At 38.4% G+C, this 26,879-nt stretch overlaps 2 protein-coding genes across 5 annotated transcripts in view; one reads left to right on the top strand and one right to left on the bottom strand.

Moving 5' to 3' along the window:
• Positions 1-829: 829 nt before the first annotated feature.
• Positions 830-26,879, bottom strand: part of PBLD (phenazine biosynthesis like protein domain containing) — a 105,511-nt gene continuing 79,461 nt past the window's right edge. Inside the window, exons 12-14 of one of the 3 annotated variants that reach the window (XR_011740233.1) lie at positions 18,685-18,793; positions 5,107-5,251; positions 830-1,253 (exon numbers count right to left, since the gene is read on the bottom strand). The gene's annotated coding sequence lies outside the window, so the exon portion shown is untranslated. Of the gene's footprint in view, positions 1,254-5,106; positions 5,252-18,684; positions 18,794-25,938; positions 26,026-26,879 lie in introns of those variants that run through there. The other 2 variants (XR_011740234.1, XR_011740235.1) reach the window with 2 other exon arrangements.
• MYPN (myopalladin) overlaps positions 8,662-26,879 on the top strand; it is a 58,168-nt gene continuing 39,950 nt past the window's right edge. Inside the window, exons 1-2 of one of the 2 annotated variants that reach the window (XM_071811650.1) lie at positions 8,662-9,029; positions 19,527-20,462. In XM_071811650.1, coding sequence (XP_071667751.1) covers positions 19,528-20,462 — 935 coding nt within the window. In that variant the 5' untranslated portion in view covers positions 8,662-9,029; position 19,527. The remainder of the gene's footprint in view (positions 9,030-19,526; positions 20,463-26,879) is intronic. The other variant, XM_065843561.2, reaches the window with a different exon arrangement.

Here is a 26,879-nt window from a genome sequence, read left to right as displayed (position 1 = left end):
AGCCTCTGATGCTTAAACCACCAGCCATTCATTCTGGTTCTGGTTACTCTAAAACGTGAAGGTCCTGATCTACGCTACCATTAGGCTGAGCTGCCTGAGGCTCCTGCCAGCCGCTCAGCCCTTTGTGTTTAACTTACTGAATATGCCTCAGGGCCTTTCACCTATAACAAAGAAATACACTGGAAAGCCATTATATCTGATTATAATAGAAAAAGGATACTGAAGATACCTGTATTTTATATAAATGGTACATATGTTCTTAGTTCAGACACAAGGCAAGAACCTCTGGATATATTTTACTCATTACCTTGCAGCTCACATTAATCAGGTTTCCACAAATAACAGCCAGGCTTCTATTGTTCTTTTATGTTAAAAGCACTTACAGATGGACTCTCAGTGAACTCTCTCAGGTCGTTAAGGATTTTGGAATTTCTTTATAAGTAGCCTGGATGAAATTCTGCTCCGTTCAAGATCGCGATACCATTTAAGTGATAAAAATAAGGACTGCATTATGAATCTCTGACAAATGTGTAATTGGAAATAGAGACCGTGTGGTTACAAAATACGCCTCACTAGACTGACTCTTGATACACTTTTAAGCATACAATCCATAATGTGTTGTCATGTTAATCTCAACCCCAAGTTAAAAGCATTCATGTATGAATTGCTGTCTCTGGACAACAGTAAGCAGTTAACAAAGGCAGACAGGGTAGATATCAGGTCTGCTTAATATCAAGCATAGGAATAGCTACCATGTGGAAAACAAAACAAAACAAAACAAAAACTTTTATTACAATACTAATAAAAAGATTAAAAGTTCAAATACTCAAAATATAAAGTATAATATGGCGTTGACTTCAGTAATATCCCTGTATTTCCTTTTCTTTTGTACCAGTCCCTCTGACGATCTCTTCAGTAGTATTAATCATGGCTACAAACATCCTTTTTAAGATGTTCTGGAGACGTATGTTCCAAAGAAAGGTAAAGAAGTCAATTGAAATGGATAGATTTGTAGCTGCTAGGGTCTAATCCTGTTTTATCTGAAGAACAAATTATATAAGCCACAAAAAAGGAGAGAGCAAAACCCAGAAAAGAACAGCAAAAGAACAAACACAGTGTTTGGTTTAGTGCCCTCACTTACATATAATCTGAGGAAAACAAGCCCATCGTCATATCAGCTACAGCACTACCTAGCAAACCTGCACCAGCTTCAGTCTGAGGCAGCACCAGCTGGTGCTCTCCTAGTTGGAAACCTGAAACAACATAGTAACATTAGTTTCGTCTACTAGGCCAGGTTCTTATTAAAAACAGGAGAAGGAAAGACATAAAAGACAAGAAATACAGAGAGGAAATAAAGGAAGACAGAGAAGGACAGGGTCATAATAGAGACGCAAATCTCACACAGCACAGTGTCCCAGATTAGATGAAGACCATAGAACTGGCATTATCAGATCCCCTTTTATGGTCTGTTTTGGACTAGACACGCCTTGCACTCAGGACAGTGAAATTCTATAGTGTCAGAATAGATCCTGTAGTCTCTGATGATGCTGGGAGTAGTAACCCTGACTGTAAATCTCACACCTTTCAACCAAGCTGGTTTTTTGGCATCAATGTCAAATCAAGCTTCCTCCTGCATCACTTGTCCAAAGAAAGCCCTAAATGGAACAGCACATCCCCTTGATAATTTGTTCAGTAATCAAACCCAGTTTGTGGGTTATTAATTTTAATCTATCAATTCCTTATCTTGTGTTTCTGTTGATTACCAGGCATAGTCTCCATGAAGTCATTGAATTTTATAGATAGGAGCCTTCATTAGTATTATCTCAATTTTTCTGTATTTGATTTTTAAAATTATTTTTCAAAACAATCTTATATAAGAGATTGCATCAAACTTTTGCTTCTTTGGGCAACTGCCAAGTCCCTATAAATCAACATTTGCTGTGTGCTCTACAAATCACTGAATTCTGGTAGTGCTGACCCTAGAAAGAAGGCTGGTGTGAGCCAAGGCCTGCACCCAGAGATGGTGGGAACTGATGGAGATCCTACTCAGCCACCTGAGCACTTCCAAGTAGAGCTCATGCACTTTATATTAGAACCATAAAGGGAAACTATCCACTTTAAAAGTTTAATGCTAGCAAACTAAAGAAGCCAGGTGCTTGCAGAATGTGGTTTAGATATTGCTACTTCAAAAGAAAAGAATTTCCCTTACGAAAGGAAGAATGTAGGAGAATGTAATAAAATATTGACTGTCCAGTGAACAGTAAAATGGTTCTGAACAGACACTTTGTGCTAACTCTTTTGTATTATAGGCAGCTCTGCAAGCTGACCAAGTTCTTTGATAGGCTAATATTATACAAGATAGTATTGTACAATGGATAATACTGCACAGGACAAAATAATAGAATTTAAAATAAGGACACAGTGTCCTCCATTTTTTGGGGCAGGGAATCCACCTCAAAGAATTTGACCTTTTTACAAGTGAAAAAAAGCTTTTTACAAAAAAAGGGATTTTACAAGTCCCCTTTTGCAATCGGCACCCCTCAATTATTTAATTTTCCAGTGATTTTCTCTGTGTTACGGAAATCTTTATAACATTTTTCAGTTGTACCATTTCTACTGCAACAAAGCAATATACAGTATATTTTTACCTACTGATTAATTTTGAAAAGCAAATAGATGTAACATTGGATGAAACTGATGAAGACAGTACAAGAGATTGTGTTTCTGTATGGATGGCTTTCATCACTGTGCTTATAACAGACTTTTTGGAAAAGTCTGACTCCTACCAGAACTGATTTAATTGCAAACAGTGTCAGGCCCCGTAAAATTATCAGTACATTTCATCTAAATAATTAACAAGACTGAAAAATTCTGTAGTAACACTCAGGCAATCCTCACATGAGTGCTACCCTGTTTAATGGCAAAGCCTGTTTTGGGCTGGGTGAAAAAGAAACAGGCACTGAAAGAATATTTCAACATTATTATTTGTGCCTTCTACAGAAAAGAGCTCCCATTTTTTTCATCCTTCTGATATGTCTCCACTTCTAAAATTAGAATCTGAGTTAGAATCACACAATACCTGGCAGGGTCATGCTAAGACATGCACTGCATCACGACATGAATAGAAAATATCCAACTCATATTGTCTTACACAAGGTTTGCAAATCACTGTTGAAGTAGCTTTACCAGAAACATCCAGGAAATTGCTGTTGACACTTTTCTTACCAAAAGAATGATGCTCTTAAGATAATTCATTAAAGCCTATAATATAAAAGAGTAATAGGACTTGCCACTGCTGTTCAGATTACTGGACCTTTAAATGTAACACCTCAAGCAGCAACTAGTCACTGATGCTTCAAGACAAGACATCATTGCTATAGTCCAAAGCTGCACAGGTGAGGAGCAGTTTGGAATAAGCCAGTATAACAAGGCTAGTATAATGTAAGGTGGGTACTTTATGAGCCACCATTCATATTCGACCAGCAAATGGTCAAATATGAACATCTCTTCTGAAGCTTCTCCTTCAGCCCATTAGAGCAAACTTGTCAAACCCACTGCCTATTTCATACTCCACGTGAGAAGCAAGTGAGTTCAGCCTTGGGATGAGCAAGACGGGAGGTTGGTGGGAAGCAAACCAGAAGTGAGTAGTAAGCCTTGGCTCCACAGGGCTCCGAAGAGATCTGCAAAAGCTCGACCTCACTAGAACCTGACTGCAAAGAACTGTTGGGAAGCTTTCAAAGAAATGGAACATTTAGTATTTTGGTTCCAGAATTTTCAATGGGAATTAAAAAAAAAAAATTATAATCTAAAACCCTGTCAGAAATCTAGGACCAATTACAAAGACAATATTAATAGCTTTGATAGTATTTTAGAATTGGATTAGAATCATGGGCAATGTAGAAAATCTTGTTCAGATGTGGTGAGATTTTTTCCTAATTTTCCAGTTCTACCCATCTCTCCACATTTTCTGTGTGTGAGAGAGCTGTAAAAACACCATCTTCCTGCTCCATATAACTGAAGGTCACAAGTGGCAGTCACAAGAACAAAATTATTGTTGTTGCACTTATTTATGGGCAATATCAGAGTCTGCTGTTGTATTGTATATTCTGTGTTTCCAAATCATTGCTCAGAAAAAAATCCAATAAAACTGGTATGCAAAAGGTGGGGTTTCTGTCCTTTCTCAAAACTTTTTCTTATATATGAAAACCAAAGACACAAATGTAATTATCAATATATCGCTGTTTCTTCTGCACGTCTTTCCTTTTGTAGACTGGCTTTTAATAAAGTCCATGCAAAACCTGTAATCTTATAGACAGCAAGTATTTGATTTTCAAAAGCATGTACTGTGTTCCTCTAAATCAAGAGCAAACTTCTACTGCATTGTATAGCATCTTCATCAGCTTAATGGCAAGGACCACATACACTTTTGTGAGCCCATTTGCGAGAGCATGGCAAGAAGTTATTATGACCTACCTGGTACCAGCTTTTCTTGCTATCAGTTGGAGCCCTTTGGATGTGAACCCCTTTGTCAGTCTCGGAGAGACAGTGGGCTATGAGTTTGCTGACAATCCAAACACTGATTTGTCATTTCTACCATTTGTGTATCAGTTCCTGGTCTCCACAGCAGGCTGAAGGACAGTGTACTTTGTTTTTGCAATGTTGAAGCAGTGCTGGATCATCTTTTATTTTTTGGCAATGTGATGTATAGAATATATCAATGCTCTCTGGATCTGCCTCAGCACTCTTGCCTGTCCCTTGCAGAGGCAGACATGGCAACAACAATCTGCATTTGCCCATCAGCCAGCACTTTAGTACAGAACCACAACCTGAGACATGCATGTCATTGCCCATATCTTTAATCATACTGCAAACTCCTTTTATTGGTTTAAAAATTAAGTGAAGAGATTGATGAGCTGTAAAACAGAAAATTATTTCTCCTATAGACACTGATGGTACTTTCTAACACTCCAGAATAAACACACTGAGTGCTGTTATGTTCTGGAATAATGACAGAACAAAGGCAGGAGCACATTAGAATGAGCTTTCATTACCAGAGACGCTGCCATGTGAGGAAGTATCACAATCCACTCTTGTAGGCAAAAATACCTGAATATACCCAGACTCCTTCAGATGACAGATCCTCATCTGAAACACAGGACGGGCTGTGAGGACCAGCAGCAGTTTTGGTTATACAGGGGAGGGAACACTCTTTCCATGGTGGCAGGGATTGCTGACAGCGACTGATCAGCTCCTGAAGGAAACAGAATTGTGGCACACTCTGTGACTTGTGCTTCTTAGGTCTATTTGTGACTTAGAACATATTTTTCTGATTCTACACATGCTTCTTGTCTGGTGTGTCCACAGTACACTATTAAATCAATGATAAATTTACATTTTCCCTAAGAATTCAGATCAAGTAATAATGGTTGAATAAGTTAGAAAGCATCACCTGAGCCACATTACTGCTTTACATACTTGCCATTAAAGAGTAACAGCAGAAACTCTCACTACTTTGATTGTCCCCATAGACACACAGACAGCTGTTGTTTGTCAGCTGACCAGAGCCGATCTGAAAGTGGCTTGGTCTAGTTGATCTTAATTAAAATCCGAGTCACTTCACAAAACAGCTGTTAAAAGATCTTGCCAGTGTGAAACTGATGTCCCTTTTCCTGAGAGTCACACTGCTAACGTTCACAAGGTGCAGGTTTTTTTCTTTCTTGGACTGCAGGAGGCTCAGTCTGGCTCCATGTGTGTGGTCACTCAGGTGGCTCCCAGTCCTCTGGTCCTGCCTCCCTCCTCTTTCTGCTTCCAACCTAATGGAACATCAGCAGCACTCGCTTTTATGCTTTTTGTTCTAAGGTAGTATTCCTGCTCAGAATAAAATTTTGAGGTTTGCCCAGCTGTTTTCATCACTAGCTTCTGTGGTAAGTATCTAACTAATTAGGATGCCCTGTAATATATGTCCCAAAGCCTACTGCCAACTTGCAGCTGTCAGCCCTATTTCCAGCACTAACCTCTAAAGCCAAAATAAACTTTTGTACATGTGTAATTGTGAGCTTGAGGTAGCTTGGAGAATTTCTTATTCTAAACTAATTAAGCAAATATGCTATATGCTCAGTACATGATAGTGACATATATGTACTATGGACTTAACTGTAACCTTGAAATCACTGTAACTATGGCAAACCTTTGTCTCAGAGAAGTGCTCATCTGCCTCAGTTACTCTGGGATAGTAAGCCAAGCCCTGTTTCTTCTCTGAGAAGGATGAGTTCTTCAGATCTTCAGGTACCTTTACTTTTTTATGTTCTAAGGCTCTAAAACTCCCCAAAACTGTACTCTAGATGGCTTCTTCCAGCCCCAGCTGAATTCACAGGTTTACTGTCAGGCTGGACAACATGTGGGGTATTAAGGGATGCCTTCAGATGAACCCAAAAGACAGTGTAGACTCATATGATTTTGGGCAGTCCACACGGATGTTTAATAATTGTTCTCTACCAAATAATCTGTAACACATCTCATTTCTCAATTAATGGTTCAGCACATGTCATTGATAGGATTGTATTTATTTCATCCTAATATCTATAAAATCAAGAAGTTTCCATTTACGATAAATCCTGAAGATTTACAGTTACAGTCTGATAATCCTACTGTGGAATAACAGCCAACCAGCCATGTACAAAGTTCCATTTTAGGACTCACACCTTCCGCTTGTAAATGTACTTTGGGCTTTGACAGACAAGACCTGGAGAGAATTAGTGCTCACGTAATTTATTCTAGGACACTACGCCTTGTCCTGGAGGGGCAGATGTTGCCTTCTGCTGGCCAGCAAAGACAAAAGGACATGAAGCTGAAGGTCATGATATCCTGAAGTATTTTTTTAATGCTCAGCAATCAAAAGCCTCAATTCACCATCTTCTAAAAAAAGCAGGCAGAGGAACACCAGTATTTTCATGGGCTTTATGCTATTATTTGCAAACTAGTGAATCTGACATTCTCTGATGTTGCTCTATCAAGACAACAGCTCTGCAAGACCTGGCACATTTACTGTGTATGGTGTAACTTCTTGTGGTTCCTGGAAGTTTTGTCCTTGTACCGCCTGCTGTTACAGTGGTCAGTCTGTTTGCCACAGTAAAGGCTCATAACTTCTGTCATTTCTCTGTGCTCTACTTTCTGCATGACCCTTAGCTCATTTGTTGCACAGATTATTCAATGATTTTGCAGTTTGTTCGGATCAGATTGAATAGTCACTTCGGATTGCTTAATTTTTGCATATCATGCACAAGCAGCAGTTCACAGCTCAGCAAGACTCCATGCACATTTTCTAATGCACTTCAGCAGAAGTCCACATACGGTTATTTTATCAGACACAACAGACTTCATTTTCAGGCTTCAGACTTTGTAGCCTACAGATCTACAGCTCCTGTGATGTCCAAGCCACAGTAGCGCTCAGTACAGTATCAACACGCAGTTCCTGTCAGCACTGTATGGCTCACATCTCCTGTTACAGATACTATAAAGAATACATTAGATCTCTATTCCAGGGATAAAGTTACATGGAGCATCACCCAACCCATAAAATGCCTAACCTTTCCCCAAAAGAAGGCCTGACTTCACTGTATAACATTTCCATATCACTGAAGAAACCACTCCACAAACTTATGCTCACAAGCTATTCTGGAAATGACAGTTTACAAAAAGAGAGAGAGAAACAAAAGAAAACTACCTCCAGTGCATCAGGAAATTTTTCACAAAATAATTGCCTTTACTCCTGATTTTTCACACTGTCATGCCTCATAGAACATCTTTTTGAAGAGCTACATCCCACAGGAGAACCTCTTTTCTAGCAAAGGCACTCACTCAATTACATTTTGAGAGAACCTGCAGAAGGTCAAAAAGCCAGCTAATTACACCATTAGCTGTGGAAAGGACTATATATCAATTCCTCATGATAAATGCATAACATTTTAGTAATCTTTTAAAACCAGAATTGTGATGAGCACTTTTAATAAAGTATCAACAATCAAGCACCATTTTTGGTAAGCTGAACTGTTTAGAATTGCAGATTATTTGCTCTTGCTGGTGTACAGGATGAGTAGAAAAGAAAATCTAGTCTCTACATTTTCCAATTGATGTGGTAGGTTTTAGACACTCAAAGTTTTAACCAGTAGCTCAGTTTTACAAAATGAAAGTCTATTTAGTAACAGGGTTTCTCTGTGTACTACTTAAAATATATTGAAACTATTCCACCTACGTTTCTATCTCAGTTTTATTTACAGCTAAGTTTCACTTGCCTCTTTTAATTACTTTTCTCCCAACAGTGTATAATGAGTTTAGAAGTTCTAGCTTTTTGAGGATTTGTAGTTACAGGCCATCCTTGAGGATTTCTGCATTGATGTTTATTAAATCAAACACTTCAAAGAAGTTAGGAATATTTTACTATTAAAACACACAATTTGTTGAGTTTGCCTTTGGAGTTGCAAAACTTACACTGTTACCGGCTGATGGGATTCCCTGTGATGATAATCTTCGAGTTCTGACCAAAACATCAAGACAATAGCAATAACCGGTAATTTTAAGAGGCTGAAGTCTAAACCGGCTGAGAAGAGTAACACAATGCCACGACAGCGCCCCTTGGATGAATCAGCAAAACCCGCATAAGCATCTATAGGGGCCGTTTCACGCGCGAGGAGCAGGCATGGGGTGCCCATAGGTGCTGCCAGAGCAGCGGATTCCCTGTCCAATGAGGTGGAATGCTCCGCGGGCACATGGTTTACGCTGCTCAAAATAACTTGGGACCTGCAAACTGACAAATGCTATTGCTCCGGTGGTGACAGGTTGTCCAGCTTCTTACAGCCATCCTCAGAATAACGAAGGTTAACTTCCTTCACTGTATGGACTCCTAGCTGTTTCTGTTCCCGAGGACTCGAAGAATTCCCTCGCTTCCTTAACTTTAATCTCACACTTCTGGATAATTGTCATCGCTACTAACGGCCAGGGTTGGGCAGCAACATCTGGAGGAATTTAAAAAGGTAATCCCTCAACTTTAGATCGGTCTGCATTTTGATTTTGCAGCACAGGTGCTGAAGGGGTTGATGAGCATGTATATTTGAATGCTAATTACTGCTGATAAGACATACAGGGAACAAATAATTTTTAAACTGACTGACTTGAATTATACTGAGGCATGTGCATTGTAGTGAAAGAGAAACAATGCTCTGCAGCATGATAAAGGGCTTGAATAGCTTTGGTGGGGCTCTCAAATTCTCGCAGAGCCAGTCTGACTCCTCCAAAGAGTCAACAGAAGATTGTAATGACCTGAAAAGTTCCTTGCTGGGACCAAATTCTTCCTCCCGCTTTTCCCTCCGTATTCTGAAATATTTGCATTCTGGCATTCATCTGTAAACCAAGATGTCATAATTTGGATTTCCTTCTGAAACAAAAATCAAACCTAATTTAAATGTGACCCCATAGTTAAATACTTTCTATTTATTTATTTATTTATTTAGTCATGTAAAATGACCCCATGGCTATATTTAGTGCTGGGAGATCTGCTCTCTGGATTAATGTACACAACAGCTGCAGAAACAGTCCTGCTAGAAGGGCATAGCTCTCCCCCATGAGCTCTCACTATCTCCCTTGCTCTCTTTCTCTGTCTCAGAGAAGCATTTGACTGTCAGTAGCAAATGTTTGGCCCAATATATTGCAACATTAAGCAGTAATCAGAAGCCCATCTTAAGTTTTACAAAATAACATGTCAACAATTGACAAGAGAACAGAGAATCTCTTAAGTTGATGTCTATAGAACATTATACAAATCACCCTGAAGACACTGAGTACTTTATCAGTAGTTTTGTTTTGGTCATGAGGTTTACATTTGTGAGGACGCTCTAGAGTTTAAGAGTGGAAACAAAATCCACACGTGTTAATGGAACAATTCCATTAACTTCAACACTGTTCTTCTCCCTCTCCTGCACCTCCTGAAGGTTCCTAAGGTCAGGATATTTCTTACTTTTTTCTATTTTTTTTAAGAAACAGCTAATAAAATTAAGCAGCAATAGGAAGAGTGTTAGTTCCTGTAGCCAAGCAGAATGATATTCCCCTATCAGAAATCATTTATTGTCAATTCAGGAATTAGCTAGGTTTTGTACATGACAAACTATCAAAAACAAAGGGGAACTGTGTGCTCGGTGCTGGTTTGCTCTTCCTGTGCATTCTTCAGTGATTTTACGGCAAGACTGGCTGCGGTACAGAAGGAATGTTTCTTATTTACAGCTGCTAAGAATTAGCAGTCTAGGTATATTTGCACATAAATACAACATTAAAATGGTTTGTTAAAAATTTCCATAATACCATAAGAGCAACTGGACAATGCAATCCAAATCGTAATCTAAATCACTGGGAAAAAAAAAAAACAAACAAACAAACCAAATAACAACTGTTTACTTCTCAGTTTAAAAGGTACTTGGTTTAGTATTTGTTTTCATAAACAGTAATATTCTATGGGGATAGGCAAATTAATTCTGCCTAATATAAATATCATGTAAACATCATAGTTTGAAAAGATTATTTAAATGTAAAGGGGTTTATGTTGCAATGTTCTTAGGGAAGACTGATGAAAAAGCGTAACAAAGACAGAACAGCAGATAAAAAGAAACAGATACAGTAAGAGCGTGAAAAAAGAAAGGCACAACTGAAAAACTTTTTGGGGAAAAAATGCAAGCCAGATTTTTTTTTGTGTCTCATTTAGGGCTTCAGTTCACTTTATCACTAGGAACCACTAGTTGTATGAAAACTGAATCTCATTTTAAAATCAAAACAGCCCATAGTTTTGAAATTACCAGACAAAAAGGATGTGCAAATACCATCTGGTTTGCATATGCCTGCTTTTCAGGGCTTTTCGTTGTCCAGTTTGTGCTTGTTCAGTCTGGCTACACAAGCACTCTGTTGTCCAGCCTTCAGATACACGTGCACAATTCCCTTGACATAAATGCCACTTTCATACACAGGTAAAATGGAGACATTTGCTCAGTGTTTTAAGCTGTGCAAATTGTCATTACAGTGCCTTATGCAGTGTTGTAATTTGTCGGTATAGATCAAGCCCATGCAACACATAAATCATTTTTTAACACTGATAGCTGAGCTGTAGCTTTTGTCCCAATCTAAAACTTTAAAGTAGTTCTCAACTGCATGTATTTATGGATTTCTGCACTGCTCACGCATACTGCTAGCAGGAATAACAGAAGTGACCTAATTTAAATAATTTGGGTCACAGGCCTTGAAAGTGGATTTGCAGTTTTAGCCATGAAAGGTTTGCAGAGCGGTGTGCCTGTGTTTGGACCAGGATAAATGAATATTGTTGCCTATTAGTTTTAGTTTTCCATTGAGGATTTTTGTATGTACGTTCAACACCAAATTGTGGACTCTGCTGTATCTTTTTGGGCCTTTCATAGAAAAACTCATATAGGCAATCCTTGGAGGAAACTGGACTGCATACATTAATTACCTGAACAAATAAAAACTTGAAACTTGTCCCACATTATGAGCACTTGAAGTTCTACACAGAGAGCTTGCCCTGACATGTGAGGCGCAGCCCTCACAGGTCGGTGGCAGAGGAGGATGGGGGAGCATCCCAGGCAGGCCTCAGAGACATCTATCACCTGCTTTCCTTTTCAAACTTCTTATTTAAAAATCGGATTAAATTTATTTCACTTTATATGGAGTTTCTTCAAGACATTGTTTAACTTGCAGTTCAAGGAGATGCACTGAGGAGGCAAAGAAAATTTGAGACACTAGTAAGATAAGGTCTCAGTTCTCATTTTGAGAACTACTAAGGGACAGTATTAATTTTGAAAAAAATAAAGACTGTTTTGTGATCAGAGTAACATAAAAAGGGTTGTTTAATTTTATGATAGTATGAAGAAAATGTAGAAAACGTTAAAGAGCTTTGACGGTGTTTTTTCCTTGAAGAAGAGTTGAGTATTTATGCTGCTACTGTAACATGGAGGTCACAGGCCAGGGCACGACTCCACGTGCACACAGTTCTCCTGAGTATCTCCTGCAGAATGACTTGTTGGGGAGAGGAGTTAACCTGTCCCATTCCTGAGATTATGAATTCCAGCTTTTTTCTTTTGTGGGCTCTGCAATTTTGCTGTCAGCAGGAAAGGGAAGAGAGATCAGGGGCGAAATACAGTGGTAATGAAGAATGCAGAGGAGACCAATATCACGACAAAAAGCAGTCTAGATAGATCCTCTGCTACAGAAATCTAGACTCTTAAATGTTTCCAACTTCAATTTACTTGCTTGTACTTTGATATTATTAACCTACTGTTCATAAAATAGTCACATCAAATGATATCTCTGTAAATTCAATTTTTTTATTACTTTGGTATAATATTTTAAACTAAATATAGATTACATATAACTGCATATAGATAACTCAATTCTATATTCCCTTTCTGATGAAAATTCAGATAGCAATTTCAGTTTAAAATTAATTTATTAGTTTTAACAGTTAAGGCCCCAATCCACTATCCGAAGTATTCAAAAGATGAAGCATTGTTCAACTCCCAAGCCATTAAAGATTTGTTAAAAATAAAGAAAGTTCCACAAAATTCTAAATATTGGATGTTTGATATTTACCTGTTTTTTCCTTTTTGCTTCCCTTCTCCTTCCCTTTTTTCCCTTCCTTTCTCTTTTCCCCTTCCTTTTAGAAAATTGTACATAGGTAACATTTTTCAAGGTTTAAGATTCAAGTCAGTAAAGAAAAACTTCGCATTTTACCTGAAAACAACTGAAAAAATGTGACTGTGTGGCATTTACAAATAGGCTGTGAGGTGGGAGTTAGTCATTCTGTTCACAGCTATTTCAAATAAATCCTGAGCAGTTTCAGTGAACTTGCTCCAGATCTATCCTGCAATGTCCACAAGGGCAGGAGCTGGACTGTTAAGAGGTTTTATTTGCAGAATTTTCTATTTATTTTTCTGAACAGAAGCAGTAGTAGCCATACATTGATTTTAACAGAAATTTAAAAATCCCTTCAAGTGCAGACATTTACATTAAAGCAAAGAGCAGCAGTATGTGAAGAGACTTAAAACACCAGCATCATCAGTCTTCTCACTATTTAAAAAATTATGTAACAGTGAGCAAGAAAAAGCTACCAGCCTCTTCTAGACTTGCAATCAAGTCAAAGTTTTAAGGTCTGGAGTTTTTAAAATGGAATACAGATGGAAGAAAATGCAACAGATACTCAAAACATTTAAAGGATTATAATGAAAGGTATATCTGAAGAAGTAGGATGTTTCCTAAACGTGTAGCTTACTTGTTCTTACAGGTATTTTGTTTCTGTCAGAAGTTGTTACAGTCCTGGGCTTGGAGGCTCCCTATTTTCCATTATCTAATTACATTACTTGAAAATGGGAGTTTAATTATCTGACTTTCTTGATTCGTTACAAGCAGTGGACTTCAATGCTACTAATGTGTCTGAAACAGAAAAGTAAACTGCCTTCTGGTACATAGGTTTCTAAATACAAATATTAAAAATATCTTATGCTCACATCTGCAAACACACACAGGACCACTAACCTTGGTCCTCTGCTCCAGCCCAACCTTTCCTATGTCTGGAGCCTCAAAGTCTGTCTTGCAGCAGCTACAGCTTGTCAACAGGCGGTAACGAAAGCCGTGACAATGGCAACTGCTAAGTGAGAATTCCTGCAAACACATAAGAATGTGATTGTGATCGTTAAATGTCTGCAAGACAGACCACTTGTGTCATCTCTTAGCTTGTTTTTCAGAGCTGTAATCATACAGCTGAAACACCTGTATAACTGTGTTCAACAGTGTATGAGTAAATGCAATTTATGTGCAATTAAATTAATCGGAAAAGGATATAGCCTCTAATATCTGCTAAACTTTCTGTTTTCCAAACAGAGGTGCTGGGCAGAGCTTTGCTGTGTAAAGGCCACAAAGGTGCCACTATGCAGTGAAAGAAGCAACAGTTTGCTAGCTTTTCCAATACTGGGGGTTCAAACACAAGCAGTCTCAGTTAAAGTAATGGTAGCCTGAAAACAACGTGTACTGACTAAAATTACTCATTTATAACTACAACTGGAGGCCAAAAAAAAAAAAAGTTTAAATGCTTTTTGCATTAAATTTGCTATTTGCAGATAAACTCTTTATTATGATACAGATAATCTCTTTATTACAGTACAGAGCATTCAAAGCTGCCTCTCACCAAACACAACAGAGGATCTGCACCCAGGTATATATCTGGGATTCCCTTCAGTTTTACGGAGATTCCACTACTGCTCTTTTCTTAGGGAAAAACTCAGATTCTTTCAGTGATGGCTCAGCAATGAATCTAACAAGCCTCAAACATGAGGAAATTAAAGGGTTCAGTGTCGCACTGCACAAGATTCCTGCACAGCAGTTTTGCTGCCTTCCATGTAAGGATTTTCAGGTCAAGTTACTGCCAAAACAAACCATAGCAGCTAATTCTACCTCTGTGAATGTTTTATCCTAAGGATCATTTGACTAATAAAATTGCCATAAATACAGGCTCTTGGAAACTCAGAAAGCTTGTGCAATTAGTTGGCTAATGGAAACTGAATTAGTAGACTGAAGAAGTTCATGCAGTCAGTTTTGTTCATGACATTCCTTGATGCCTCCCAAGATAATAGGTGCCCAAGGTCACTGCTGTTAGTGTCCCAGGAAATCAAAAAATGTTGCTGTCAATGCCTTTGTTTGGTGCTGGAGGTAACAAACCAGTCAAGAGCAGAGAACTGCTGGACACAGGCATTTCATTTTCAATCCTAAATAACACCAGTTTCAGGCTATTATGTGTAACAAGCATTACAATTCCTCTCCTTCATACTGGTTGATTATGAGACATATTTTTTCCAGTCTGCAAACTTATTGGTGCTTTCATTGACACCACAGATTACTGTCTACTGTGTTTTTACTAGAGTTTGTCCTTCTTACCGCTTACTGAACGGTTATCTGCTCAACAGAGGTATCTGCCATTACTCCACACATTTTGCCAGCTCCACGTTCCGGCAGCGGAGCGCCAAGCACTGCCACTCAGTGCCAGCGTTCTGTGCCGCTGTGCACTGTCAGACTGTGGGGTGGATTTTGTGCAGCCACTGAGACAGTTCTGTTCCAAAATCCCCATCAGAAAAAATTAAAGGGGAGGCTCAAGGCATATCAAGGCCAAGGTCACGTCTCAGCCTAAACAATTCAGAAAGTCAGGCAAAGAGGAAGACTGAATTCAAGACCAGCTCTTAATTTTGGAGCTTAGATTCCAATGTTGGTTATTGAAAGGTGAAATTATTATTAATTGTCAAAAACCCTGTGATAGCATAGTTATTCCTCTAGTGATATATCTTTTTGCTTGCTAGAAAGATGGTTTAACAGATATTTTAGATAATGTACTGAATACAGCCTTATTGCTATCTAGCCCAGACACCCTATCAGGTTGCATGCTTGGTCTCATTTGAACAAAAGCTGTTGTCCCCTGACTGTGACATCTGAATAGCTCAGCCTACCTAGTGCTTCCCTCAATCATCAGCTCTCTGTAGTCATTGAAGAGTATAACTCTTTGTAGAAACAAACAAACAAACAAAACCCTGGACATCTCTCCTTGTATAAGCAAGGCAAAATTAATTGTAACTGTATTGTCTGGTACCTCACAGCAACACTTGCTGAAACTCAACATTTTCCAGTTAATTAGAAATATCACATAATTCAAAACATTTTAAAACTTCAGTAGCCAAGCACTGCCTCAAAGTGCTACATTTGACTAGTACCCAACTTCTTCCTTACTAAAAACAGAATAAAAAGTTATCTTCTATACAAGCTGAAAATAGAGAAGAGTTAGATATATTCTGACCCAAGGTGAGCTCTAAAGAAAAGTGATGGCTCCCTAAGGATTAAGAATTTGGTATCAGATTCATTCTTAGCCATATCTTGCTTCCCAAGGCCAGAAGGAGCACTCTGCTCCCTTCTACTTCTTCTGTTCCGATGTGCAAACTGTGATACTGTGTGATACTGTGCAGAAGGAAGGACATTGTTCCAGCTCCTTTGCTGGAGAACTGTTTGTTTTCTGTTCAGACATGCTCAGCTGCCCTCAGAGGGGCAGAGACAGGGTTGAACCAGTGATTTGTCCGTTTGCTTCCTACATGTTCACTCAGGACTGTGACAAACAAACAGGTTTTGCTCCTCCATGTATGGCTGTGCTGTTTGGCCTGGTCATCCAAATAGAAGATGCTTTATACAACCGCATTACAGCCAGCCAAAATGAACTATCAGTACAAGGAAGCTTTGATTTCACTACATAAGTTTCCTCTACCATCTTACATTTTCACCAGGTAGAGGCACCCCTGGTTTTGTTATGTTGCAGTAATTTGCATGTAATTTTCCTCCTTCTGCTATCAGACAGTGGCTTCTTCATTATAGCTTTTTGCAATTATAAAACTATTTTGCCAATCAAAACATCTTCTTTGAGAGTTTCTCCTCATATTAAGGGAATTAACAGAAATTATTTCTCACATTAGCATAAATTATTTATTTCATGTTTCAATGTTTTGTTTAAAACATGAATAGAAGATATGGAAGACCCAGAACAAAGTCTCAAATAACCATACTGAACAAACTGTTGCTTAACTGTGGTTACTTGCAGGAAAGCTGTAGTGTGATTAACAACCTCTGTTCAAATAGATGCACCGCTTACATGAGAAAATCAAGCAATAGCTTTACAACAGAGAAAAATGAAACCCTGAACAGCCACAGCCAGACAATTTTCACATGCCTCTCAACAAAATTATTGCAGTTCTTTAACTTCGTTTGACTTCAGCAAGTTTGGATTACACAGTATTATTTCCCTACTTGCATTTCCTCTGTAGAGGGCCCAGTGTTCTCTAAAGAACTACCTCGTCTTTTTTCAGCTTTGATGACCTTCCCAGACACTGAGATGAAATGAAGATGTGCCATTCTGAAACGTTTCAGAAAGAGCGGCCAAGGAATGTAGCAAGCTAAATTTTGCAACCATGTAAAATATACCTCTACAATCATGTAAAATACAGCTTTCTGCTGTAGCATCTAAAGCTACACAAGGACACATACAGCTGGATGTTCTAATTGAGCCATAGCCACATGTGGGGAGGTTAGCATGGAGTGACATCCCTCTGCAGATACTCTGAGAGACTCTGCCTTGTCTGACTTCCCACTAAAAGCCTCACAGCTCTCTTTTTGCAGGCTAAGGTAGCTGCATGCTGCAGAGAAAAGGGCTGGCTATGGCTCGGCTTCTTCCCTTCTGTTTTTAAGTTAATACAAGGCGGCACACGGGAGGAGGTCTAAAGCAAACTTGCCCTATGTTACTGCTATATTCTAGGTCTGCAGTTCATTCATGTGTGAGGTTTGTCTCCCAGGCTGTAAACTCCTTATGTTAGAATGTATTTCAGCTCTCCAGAGTTGAAACTGTAGCTTTCGCTGTGACCTTTACAGCACATAGTATGCTATCAGCACATAAACAAGATAATATAACCCCTTAAACATGCTCAGCCTCAGTAAGGTTGCACAGCTGTTTAAGAAGTAAAAGCTGAGTAAGCAGAAGTTGTATCCATAGAGCGGGAACTCACGGAGACCTCTTTGTTCTCTTAAGAGGTTAAATTACATACTCTGTCCAGACATGAAACAGCTTACAACATTATCTCATGTGGGCTTCCCAAACCAATGTTCCCTTATGTGCCACAGCACATACTTGGACACCAAGTGTTCAAGTAGCCTTGCAGACCCTGGCTCTAGACCCTGGGACTAGATTGGATACATGGAAGCATATAATTTATATGTTATTTTCTAATTTTTCATACAGACACAAACTTATCAATATTTTGGTTGGGTGCCTTTGCTGTCTTACTGACTTCGCTTGTTTCATATTACCAAAATAAAACAAAATTATAAATCTAAAATGCCAAATATTTATGCAAGAAAAATAATTTCAGTATAACAAATTGTGCCTCAGGCAGACAGATTAAAGTCTCAAAATGCACATCAGAATATGATGGCTTTATGTTCATTCATTGAAGAAGAATGTAAAGAGTTTAAATTGAAGCTTTCTTTTTTGCAAATAAGGAAGAAGGGCTGTCACGCACATTCCAGGACGAAATACTGCAGCAGTATGAGACATTACCGCCCATTTATTTCTTACCAGCCCTTTTCCAGGGACAACCGTCTCGCCAGCAGAGCAGAAAGCCCTTCACAGCAGAGACAGCTTTTCTACTTTTCTCTGGCAACTTCAGCTGTCTCATAAGGCTATGAATGGAAATGGCTGAGGTGAGGGCATGCATGTTCCTTCGTCTGATGCCACGACAGGAACAGAACCTGCAGTGTGACAGATCAGACACCTTTGGGTAGCAATATCTGAAACCACCACCACGAGACTTGCCAGGCCATAAATGTAGTAGGAGAGCGATCCTGTGCACTGCATATTCTCAGAGGCAGATCCAGCAAACAGTCACAGACTTGTTCCAGCATCTGTGAGGTATTGGCTCTCTGAAAGGTTGTGAAAAGACTTTATGTATCTTCATATTTAAGCCACCTTAAGATGAGTGTGTTAATAGGATGCTTGAATCACTCTGCATTCATAATGGCTTTTGTTAAATAAAAGAGAGAATATTATGCAGAAGTACTTACCTATCAAAAGGGATACTTAAGCTCTGCTTATCAGGCATGCAGGTTAAGTATGGGCTTTCTGATAACTGTCTTCTCATCTGTGGTACATTATTTTCAGAATCAGGATGACCTAAGAGAATGGTTTTGAAAAGCCTGAAGTACAAATGATGTTTGTATCAAATAAGGACGTAATTCTCTAATTACTTGAAATAGCTTATTAGAAATAATGCTTAATTTAAGAAGGTATAGAACATTTAGCACCATTATTGCTTCCTATAATGCAATATCTTTAAGAACTTTACATAAAAAATTGTCATTATAGAATATTTTCGTCCTCTCCACTTCTCCTTCCTCCTCTCATCCCTCAAATGCTTTTGAAGGTTGATTTACTTCTACTTCAGTGTCTTCCAAGCTAAATTTACTTAATTTAAAAGTATTGTTATTCTCTTACAACTTTCAGTCCTTGAAATACCCAGCATTTAATGCATCTGACGATGATGTTTCTTAGCTAAGAAACACACATCAACCATGACAAAGATTTGACACTGAAACCCAGTTAATAGCTCTATAGTTGAAGTTTTGCCTGGAACAAAGTATAAATTACCACATTGCAGTTGCTTTAGCTATGTAAGGCCACCAACAGTCGAAAGTGATAAAAGATGGATAAAGGGGTAAAAGCAATAGTATCTGGCAGTATGGACAGAAGCAGGCCTTTAAAACAAGGCCAGACTCACAAGTTAAGCTTCAGCACACAGATGAATTTCCAAAATGTGGTGCTCTGCTTTTCAGAAGCCTGTAATTGTGTGCCATCAAAGTTTTTGCTATCGATAAGGTATGGTCCTATTTGTCCTTTTTGTTGGCAGCATGCAAGACGACAGTTTAGAATCCTCAACTTCAATATCTCAACTTTTGAGAGAAAGTTATTTAGCTGAAACTAAACATCAAGGGAGGAGTGAAAGAAGCAGATCAGAACCAGCTTCTCACAATTTCCATTATGGCAATGCTTCTGGTGATTCAGATGAAGTAGCTGTCCAAGATGACCTTCCAGATCTCTCTGCCTTTTTGAGCCAAGAAGAGCTAGATCAAAGTGTAAACCTGGCAAGACAAGCTATTGATCAGAATCCACTGGAAACTAAACAGGATGAACTTCAGGCACAGTCACAACGTCCCCCAGATCAACTGAAAAACACAGGAAAACACAAACAAATGGCCCAGTCTGCAGCTCTGAAAACATCAGACAATGGCCCGCACTCCAATTTTTGTCAGGACCATGTCAGAAATACAAAGGGCTCCAAAGGGAGCTCTCAAGATCTAAAGAAACACCTCCCTTCCGAATCAGAATCAAAAAAGGAATTCCTAAACAAGGCGGCAGATTTTATAGAGGAGCTCTCGTCACTTTTCAAAGCTCACAACTCTGAAAGGATAAGACCCCGAACATGCAAAAACTACAGGAGCAAAATTGATTCTAAGAACAAGCCTGCTCCAAAAGGCAGCTCTAGCCTATGTAGCACATCAGACAACAGAGAAAGGCTTTCCATTCCCATACCCCAAGACTTGGAAAACAAAGCAGAGAAAACATTTGAACAAACAGATGATCAACAGGTGTCAAACTTGGAATCTATCAATCAGTTAACGAGCACAGAGCTAAAACCAGAGTCAGAATCTGCGTCTGTATATTCTGATGAGCCTATTGGACAACCACCACGCTTTACTCAAAAACTGAAGAGCAGGGAAGTTCCTGAAGGAACCAAAGTGCAATTGGACTGCATTGTGGTAGGAATCCCAGCACCTGAAGTCAGGTAAACGTATTCTGCACTTGCCATTTTGTATTACTGTAACAGTAACTTACTCTTTCCAGATATTTTGATGCATATGTTTCAGTAATCTGCAGCAGAAGTCCCTTGATCTGGGTTAGTAAAATTTATTGGGAAAAAAAAATTGCTTTCTTTAAGTTATACAAAAGGTTGCTTATATTTTAAGACAACATATTTTGGGACATATTATTTTATTTGAATTTTAGAGAACTGTTTTTAAGTACTGAACTTCCATAATTTAAAAAAAAGTGCTAACTCTGTAGTGAGAAATGTTGGTTATCTTTATGGAAATCAAGACCGATTGTGTAAACCAGCCAAAAATACCAGTGGTTGTGAGATCTTAAGCTGATGCCTGAACATATTTGAGATGAGTGAACATCTGGGTTCCTATGAACCAAAACCATGCATACATGAACACCAATGGCTATGAGATCTCAGGCTGACGTCTGAAGATATTTGAGGCGCGTGAACATAGGTTCCTATAAACCAAAACACATTAACTGAGAGGAAACAATTCATTTAAGTTATTACACAAATAACTAGGAGCAGCTCAGTTCTAATTCAGATTCTGACAATGACTGAAACTTAAATAAGTAGCATTTGCAAAGATCACTGGAGAGGAAAATAATGTGAAAAGGCTACACTTTATTTGTCAAAGACATCAGTGGAACGAGAAACAGATTTTTGTAACTTTTAAACTTATCTTGAAAATTGTTAGATTTCATCAGCGTTTCTAAATCTAAATTTGTTGATGCAGAGCTCATTAGCCAAATTTACTTCTAAATTACAGTGGTAGAACTATATTTCCTTTGCTGAGACTGTACAACTCCAAGAGAAGGGAAAATTCTATCCATCTTTTAGAGCTGTACTATACAAATTTGCATCCTAATATCTCCAGTATCATAAAGACATACCCTTAGACTAGATGGTTGCCTACCCTCTTATAGGCATTTTAGAAATCTGTGTTGCTTTCCTAAATATTGAAAATAACTGCATCTTCGGCATCTAATTAAAGAACTCTGAGCTTCACAGATGGTCCCCTTTTGCCAATTGTCAGCTCACTGTCTTCCTTATATACTTAAGCAATGCTGGGTACAGCACTACTATCACTTCTACTGCAGTCAACACCTTTTATTATCTTTCCCACTGAACTAATAGGCACAATCATCAAATGAAAACTATCTCAACATCCAAAGAGAGAAGCTCCAAAGATCTTTGTGGTAAAGAATCATTGTTTTCCATTCCCTTGGATTTCTGGCATACCAGCTGCTAATTTTCCAGAAGGAAGAAGCTTTTACAACACATTATTAAGCACATAGGAACAAGGATCTACAAATGAATCTTCTTGTTATGAACAGCCTTGTCAGGAAGACAAGAAGTTACCCCATTCGTAGGATCCCTGAGCCATGACTACCAGACCATTTTGCCCCACTAATGCCTTCAGTAGTAACAAAATCTTGCCTTGTGGTGCCATGCAGGGTCTCTTGTCCATGACAAGAAATATCATCAACCCCCAGATATAAGCAACGCTATCTGAAGACTCCTCTTGCTTATAAAGACTTCGAGACTTATTTCTCCAGGCAATTGCCTTGATAAATCTTTTTGATATAACATAAAAAATGTCAGTAAGATCCCTGGACACGAGAAATCTTTTTTTTTTTCTTTTCTCTCATCATTCATAGATTATAATACAAAGAAAACAACTGAAATAATGTTCTCTTATGTATATAGACCTGTACACAAACTCGACCTGGCCTTCTTTGCATTCAGAAAAGGTGAATAATGAATTGCGTGTTCATAGACATATACTCCAGTGCACAATGTTGATTTTATGTATTTCCCCAGAAGGCCACAACACCATCCTTATAAGAGCACATCACGCCCATGCCACTGACACAAACATAAGACTGACAAGGTGTTCGCACCATCTAAGTTGAGGCATTGAAACCTATATGAATTAGAAGCTGACACTACTAAAGTCACCAAAGCCTTGCAAGGGCAAATTGGAGAACTCAGGAGCAATGATTCATCCCATGAAGGATCCAGGGATGGCCAGGATGCCACTCAATGCAGGAACTGCCTGATTCCACAGAATTGGATGATGGGTATCTTTGTAACTTGGGTCTATTTTTATTCCGACACAACTTAAGCTTTTCCATTGAAATTTCTATTTCAACATCGGCAGAAAGAAGTCCCATGGGGAAAATCAGTCCCAAGCACTCAAGCTCAAGAAAAAGATCAGGCTTAGCTTTAAACTAACAAATAAATCACAAGGGGATAAGTTTGAACTATCTCTCCCCTGGTATTTGTGTGTGCGTGTGTGCGTGTGTATGTGCTGTATTAAGGAGAAAGCTAGAAATATTAGCTGCTTGAAGTTTCCTGATCATAACTGTTTGTTAACAAAACTTTTGTGCTGTTCATCCAAGATTCTTTCAACGCCACCAATGTTTAGGAGTAACATTAAGAAAGTGTGCAAAAAAATTTCACTTGTCTGATTGATAACTATTCATGTGCTTCCAGTGATCATGGCATATTTAGTCACTGTTACATCATAAGGAAACCAGAAAATACGATGTACTTTGCGATCTGTGTTCCATTAACCAAGAGGACCAAAAGAATGCAGATTTTTTTCACTAAAAATAGTGGTTGTCTTTGATCCGCTGTGCAAAGCCTCCAAAATAGTGAAGGAAGCATCTTGCTGGCCATAGTTGTGGAACTGTGTCCAGAACTGGGCTCAGAACTGGCAACCGTCTTGCTTCGAGTATAACAGTCTTCTGAGCTTCGTGGTTAGTTCAGTATCTGTGGAGCTGGGCAAGGAGAGAAGAATTCTAACAGACAAGCAAGAGAGATACAAAAATCAATAGTCCCAGGAAAGGACAAACTGCCAGTGTGGCAACTGATGAAACAATGTTTAATGCTGATGGGCTTTAAGGCATGATTGCTTCTTCCTTCAATTTAGCTGTATGACCAAGCTCAGAGAACAAGCATCCTTTGGACACACATCAGGAAATGCAGGTTTGCCTGTGTCCTTGGACTTAAAATGGAATTCCTAGCCACAGAAAGGAATCCCATGTCACTTACGATGCTTACAATATATACACTTACAATATAGAAGTGGTACGGTGGGAACTGAGAGCATTGTGAAACAAGAACAAAATTCAACAATCTGTTTAATGTAGTTTCTCAGTTAACACCAGGAACAATCAGATGGTTAAAGTGATGTAATGGTGATTATAAGAGAGAAGTTAGAGGCAGGAGACTTAGAAAGAAGCTGTTCACAGGAGTGGAAAGGACTGGAAAATATGATGGACAGATATCATGTTTGAAAACAAGACAGTACAAAACAAAACTGATGATGTAAAAAATGGTATAAATGGCATTCATGATGGATCAGGGTCAAAACATCATTGGCAATGATAAAGCAGTATAATTTACAGGCTTGCTAGGTAACTTAACTATCTGGCCTATACGAGGGCTCACTGAAGAACAGAAACCTGGGCGGTGGAGCAAGAGAAGAAACTGGGAACTGATGTGAAATATCAGTATATGGAAAGCTAAATCGTGCTTGGCTAAATACAGATAGACCTGTCCAACTGCTTCTAAAGATATCTCAGCCTTAATGTAACAAGTGTTATAGGAAGCTCGTTAAGCCCACTAAACAGAAAGAAGTTTCCATGAAATGTTACCCATTTTCAGTATCATCAGCTGAATGCAGTGACACAGAACAGATGAATAAAGATTGCTATCCTAGTATGCGGGTCTCCAGCTAGCTCAAACATTAGCTCACAATTAAAGAACATTACTGCAATTACTGACTGATTACTTTACTCTGACTATACTGCAGGTTAGAAATAAGCATTTAAGAGAAGTGTGTAGTATATTTCCAAAGTGTTAAAGGTTTTGATGACCTCCTTCTCCTGCTTCCTTCTACAGCTCTGTGTCTGTAAGAGTAATGACAGTTGTGACATTCACTCCCCTTTGTGAGCAGAGCGCTCCTTATTCCCTCAAGTTCAGAGGTGCCTACATTTTTCCACACTGTTTGGCACATCACTCCTAGGTTAATTTTACTTATGAATCACATTGCATAGTTTGGCATACACAGCTCTCCTGGAAGTGTCATGAGGATTTGATGTTCTAAAAACAGGCTGCATGTCATAAGGTTTCCATGAAAACATTCTTTAACACAGGCATACGAAGCTTAAAAAGTGCATTTTAGTGCTTCTTTGTTTAAGGAGAGGAACTGCAACTAATCACAGATTTTTAGAGACTCTGAAGCCATATAGGATCGATTAGTATTATTTCTTCCTGGCTGCCAAATGAAAAAATTTACCTGTTTTAGCGCTCAAAGCCTAGAGAGCTAAAATTCTCTTACATGCAACTCCAGTCAAGTCAATGGCTTAAGACCTAGGATGAATTTGGCACAGCAGATCACACTGCTTGTGCTTAATGTGCATCTGCCTTGTCTGATGAAGCTATCGTTACAATTCATGGCAGGAATGAAATGTCAGTGACAGAGAGTATCGCTACTTCAGCCATGCCGCCAATCTCAATGTCAGAACTCCCTTTGGAACTGACATTTCATTGCTAACATGTACAACGTTTTGATGTTAAGAATAAACTAAAATATTAATAAGCACAGAGTAAATATGGCCATACCAAAGATTTACATAAAGCTTAATTTCACAAGAGATAATTGTTTTTAATTTCTAAGCATTGCAGAGATAACATACATGTAGCACCTTCATTTTTTCAGCTTAATCTCAAAATACTTCAAATTTATGGTGAAAATAGTGACCAAAGAAGACACTGCATAGGAGAACTAAACACAGGTTTGAAACAGAAATTTATTCCTGAAATTTTAAATCACTTACATGGCAAATCTTGGGTTAGTCAAAGGAAAAAATAAGTGCAAATAAAAGAATTAACTCAATCCTGCTTCACTGTCTGAGTCTGCTAAAGGAATATACTACTCACATACCACTAAAATAACTGGAGGAAATAGCTTACACGGTAGTTTTAAATTTGCTTATAGGAAATTAGAACTGTGCCTCACAAAGGCATGCAGTACAGACTTATATCTACACAAACATAATAGGCTAATTGGAAAAGTTGCTCAGTAGTAAGACAAGGAGTTCTTTTGTCTTACTGGTATTTGTATCGCAGCATTTTGTATAATGTGTTCTGCTTTATCTGTCCTTTGAGTGAGGAGCCACATTTGAGTGGAAACAAAAATATAATACCAGTGTACTACCTAAGTTATTTTATTGTTCTGAAAAGATGTTCTGCAAGTAGAATCAAATTCTAGAACAAGGGTATTCCCTTTAATAGTTTTTCATATCTGCTAAAGCCAACATGCTAAAACAAGGCTACATTATAAGGAAGAGGCATGAGTCAGGTATATAAAAAGGCATGAGTAAGTGCCATGACTCACCTCCCAAATCACACAGTTGCCTACAGGAATTACACACCTAAAAGGTGACTTGTATATTCATATTCCAAATTTGGGCTTGTAGTCATAGAACTATGCATGAACCTTGGGTCTTCCCTCCTGAAAATGTGACTGTTGTTAATTATCACCAATTGCAAATCTTGAAAACAACAGAAGAATAAACCACACTGTATATAGAATTAAAAAAAAATTAAAAAGAAAAAACCAAACAAACAAACAAACACCTTTGATATCACAGGAATCCTATATAATTTCCTGATCTGGAACTTAAAAACTGGCACTAATCAAAGAATCTTTTCAATCAACTCTGGAGTGCACATTACCATATTTCTCCCTTGGGACTGCTAAATGTCACCTCTGTGTACTCATGGTAGAGTTGTTCCTCTATTGCAGGCACTAGATGTTTGTGTTCTGGATACCAAGGACTGCTATGATGTCTGTATCTGCATGTTTTTAGGGATGTCACTGAATAGAAAAGCAAATGTTACATGCACTTCTGGGGAGTCAGTCAAAAAAACCCCACTGTATCTAATTATTAGTGGGGAAAATACCAGATTTGGGCAAGTCATGATGGGCAAAGTCTAAAACAGATGTAGCTTTTCCTTCTGTTTGAAGAGGACTGGACGATGAGGGAATATGAACACTACAGCTGAATCAGAAGCTAGAAAGACCATTATTTTTAAAGGAAATATATTTTGAATGGAAGTGTAAACCAATTCTTTCAAAATAAAGATGACATAAATAAAAAGCAGGATTTGCGAACTAAATGTTAGTGAAGAACCATACAGCCTAATCTATTAGAAAACAATGGCAATGGTACTGCGATCGTGTAATCCTTTTAAGAGAGGTAGTTTGTAAGACCAGTGATTTTACTTTTTAAAAATTATTTTGAAGTTCTGCTTCAGGCCTGCTATAAAATATAAAGAGAATGATAGGTAAAAGATAAAAAGGTA

The sequence above is a fragment of the Patagioenas fasciata genome, chromosome 8, assembly GCF_037038585.1.
Source record: "Patagioenas fasciata isolate bPatFas1 chromosome 8, bPatFas1.hap1, whole genome shotgun sequence".
In the NCBI taxonomy this organism is placed as follows: domain Eukaryota; kingdom Metazoa; phylum Chordata; class Aves; order Columbiformes; family Columbidae; genus Patagioenas; species Patagioenas fasciata.
Note: the sequence above shows the minus strand (reverse complement) of the source record. Positions and strands in the feature narration are given on the sequence as shown.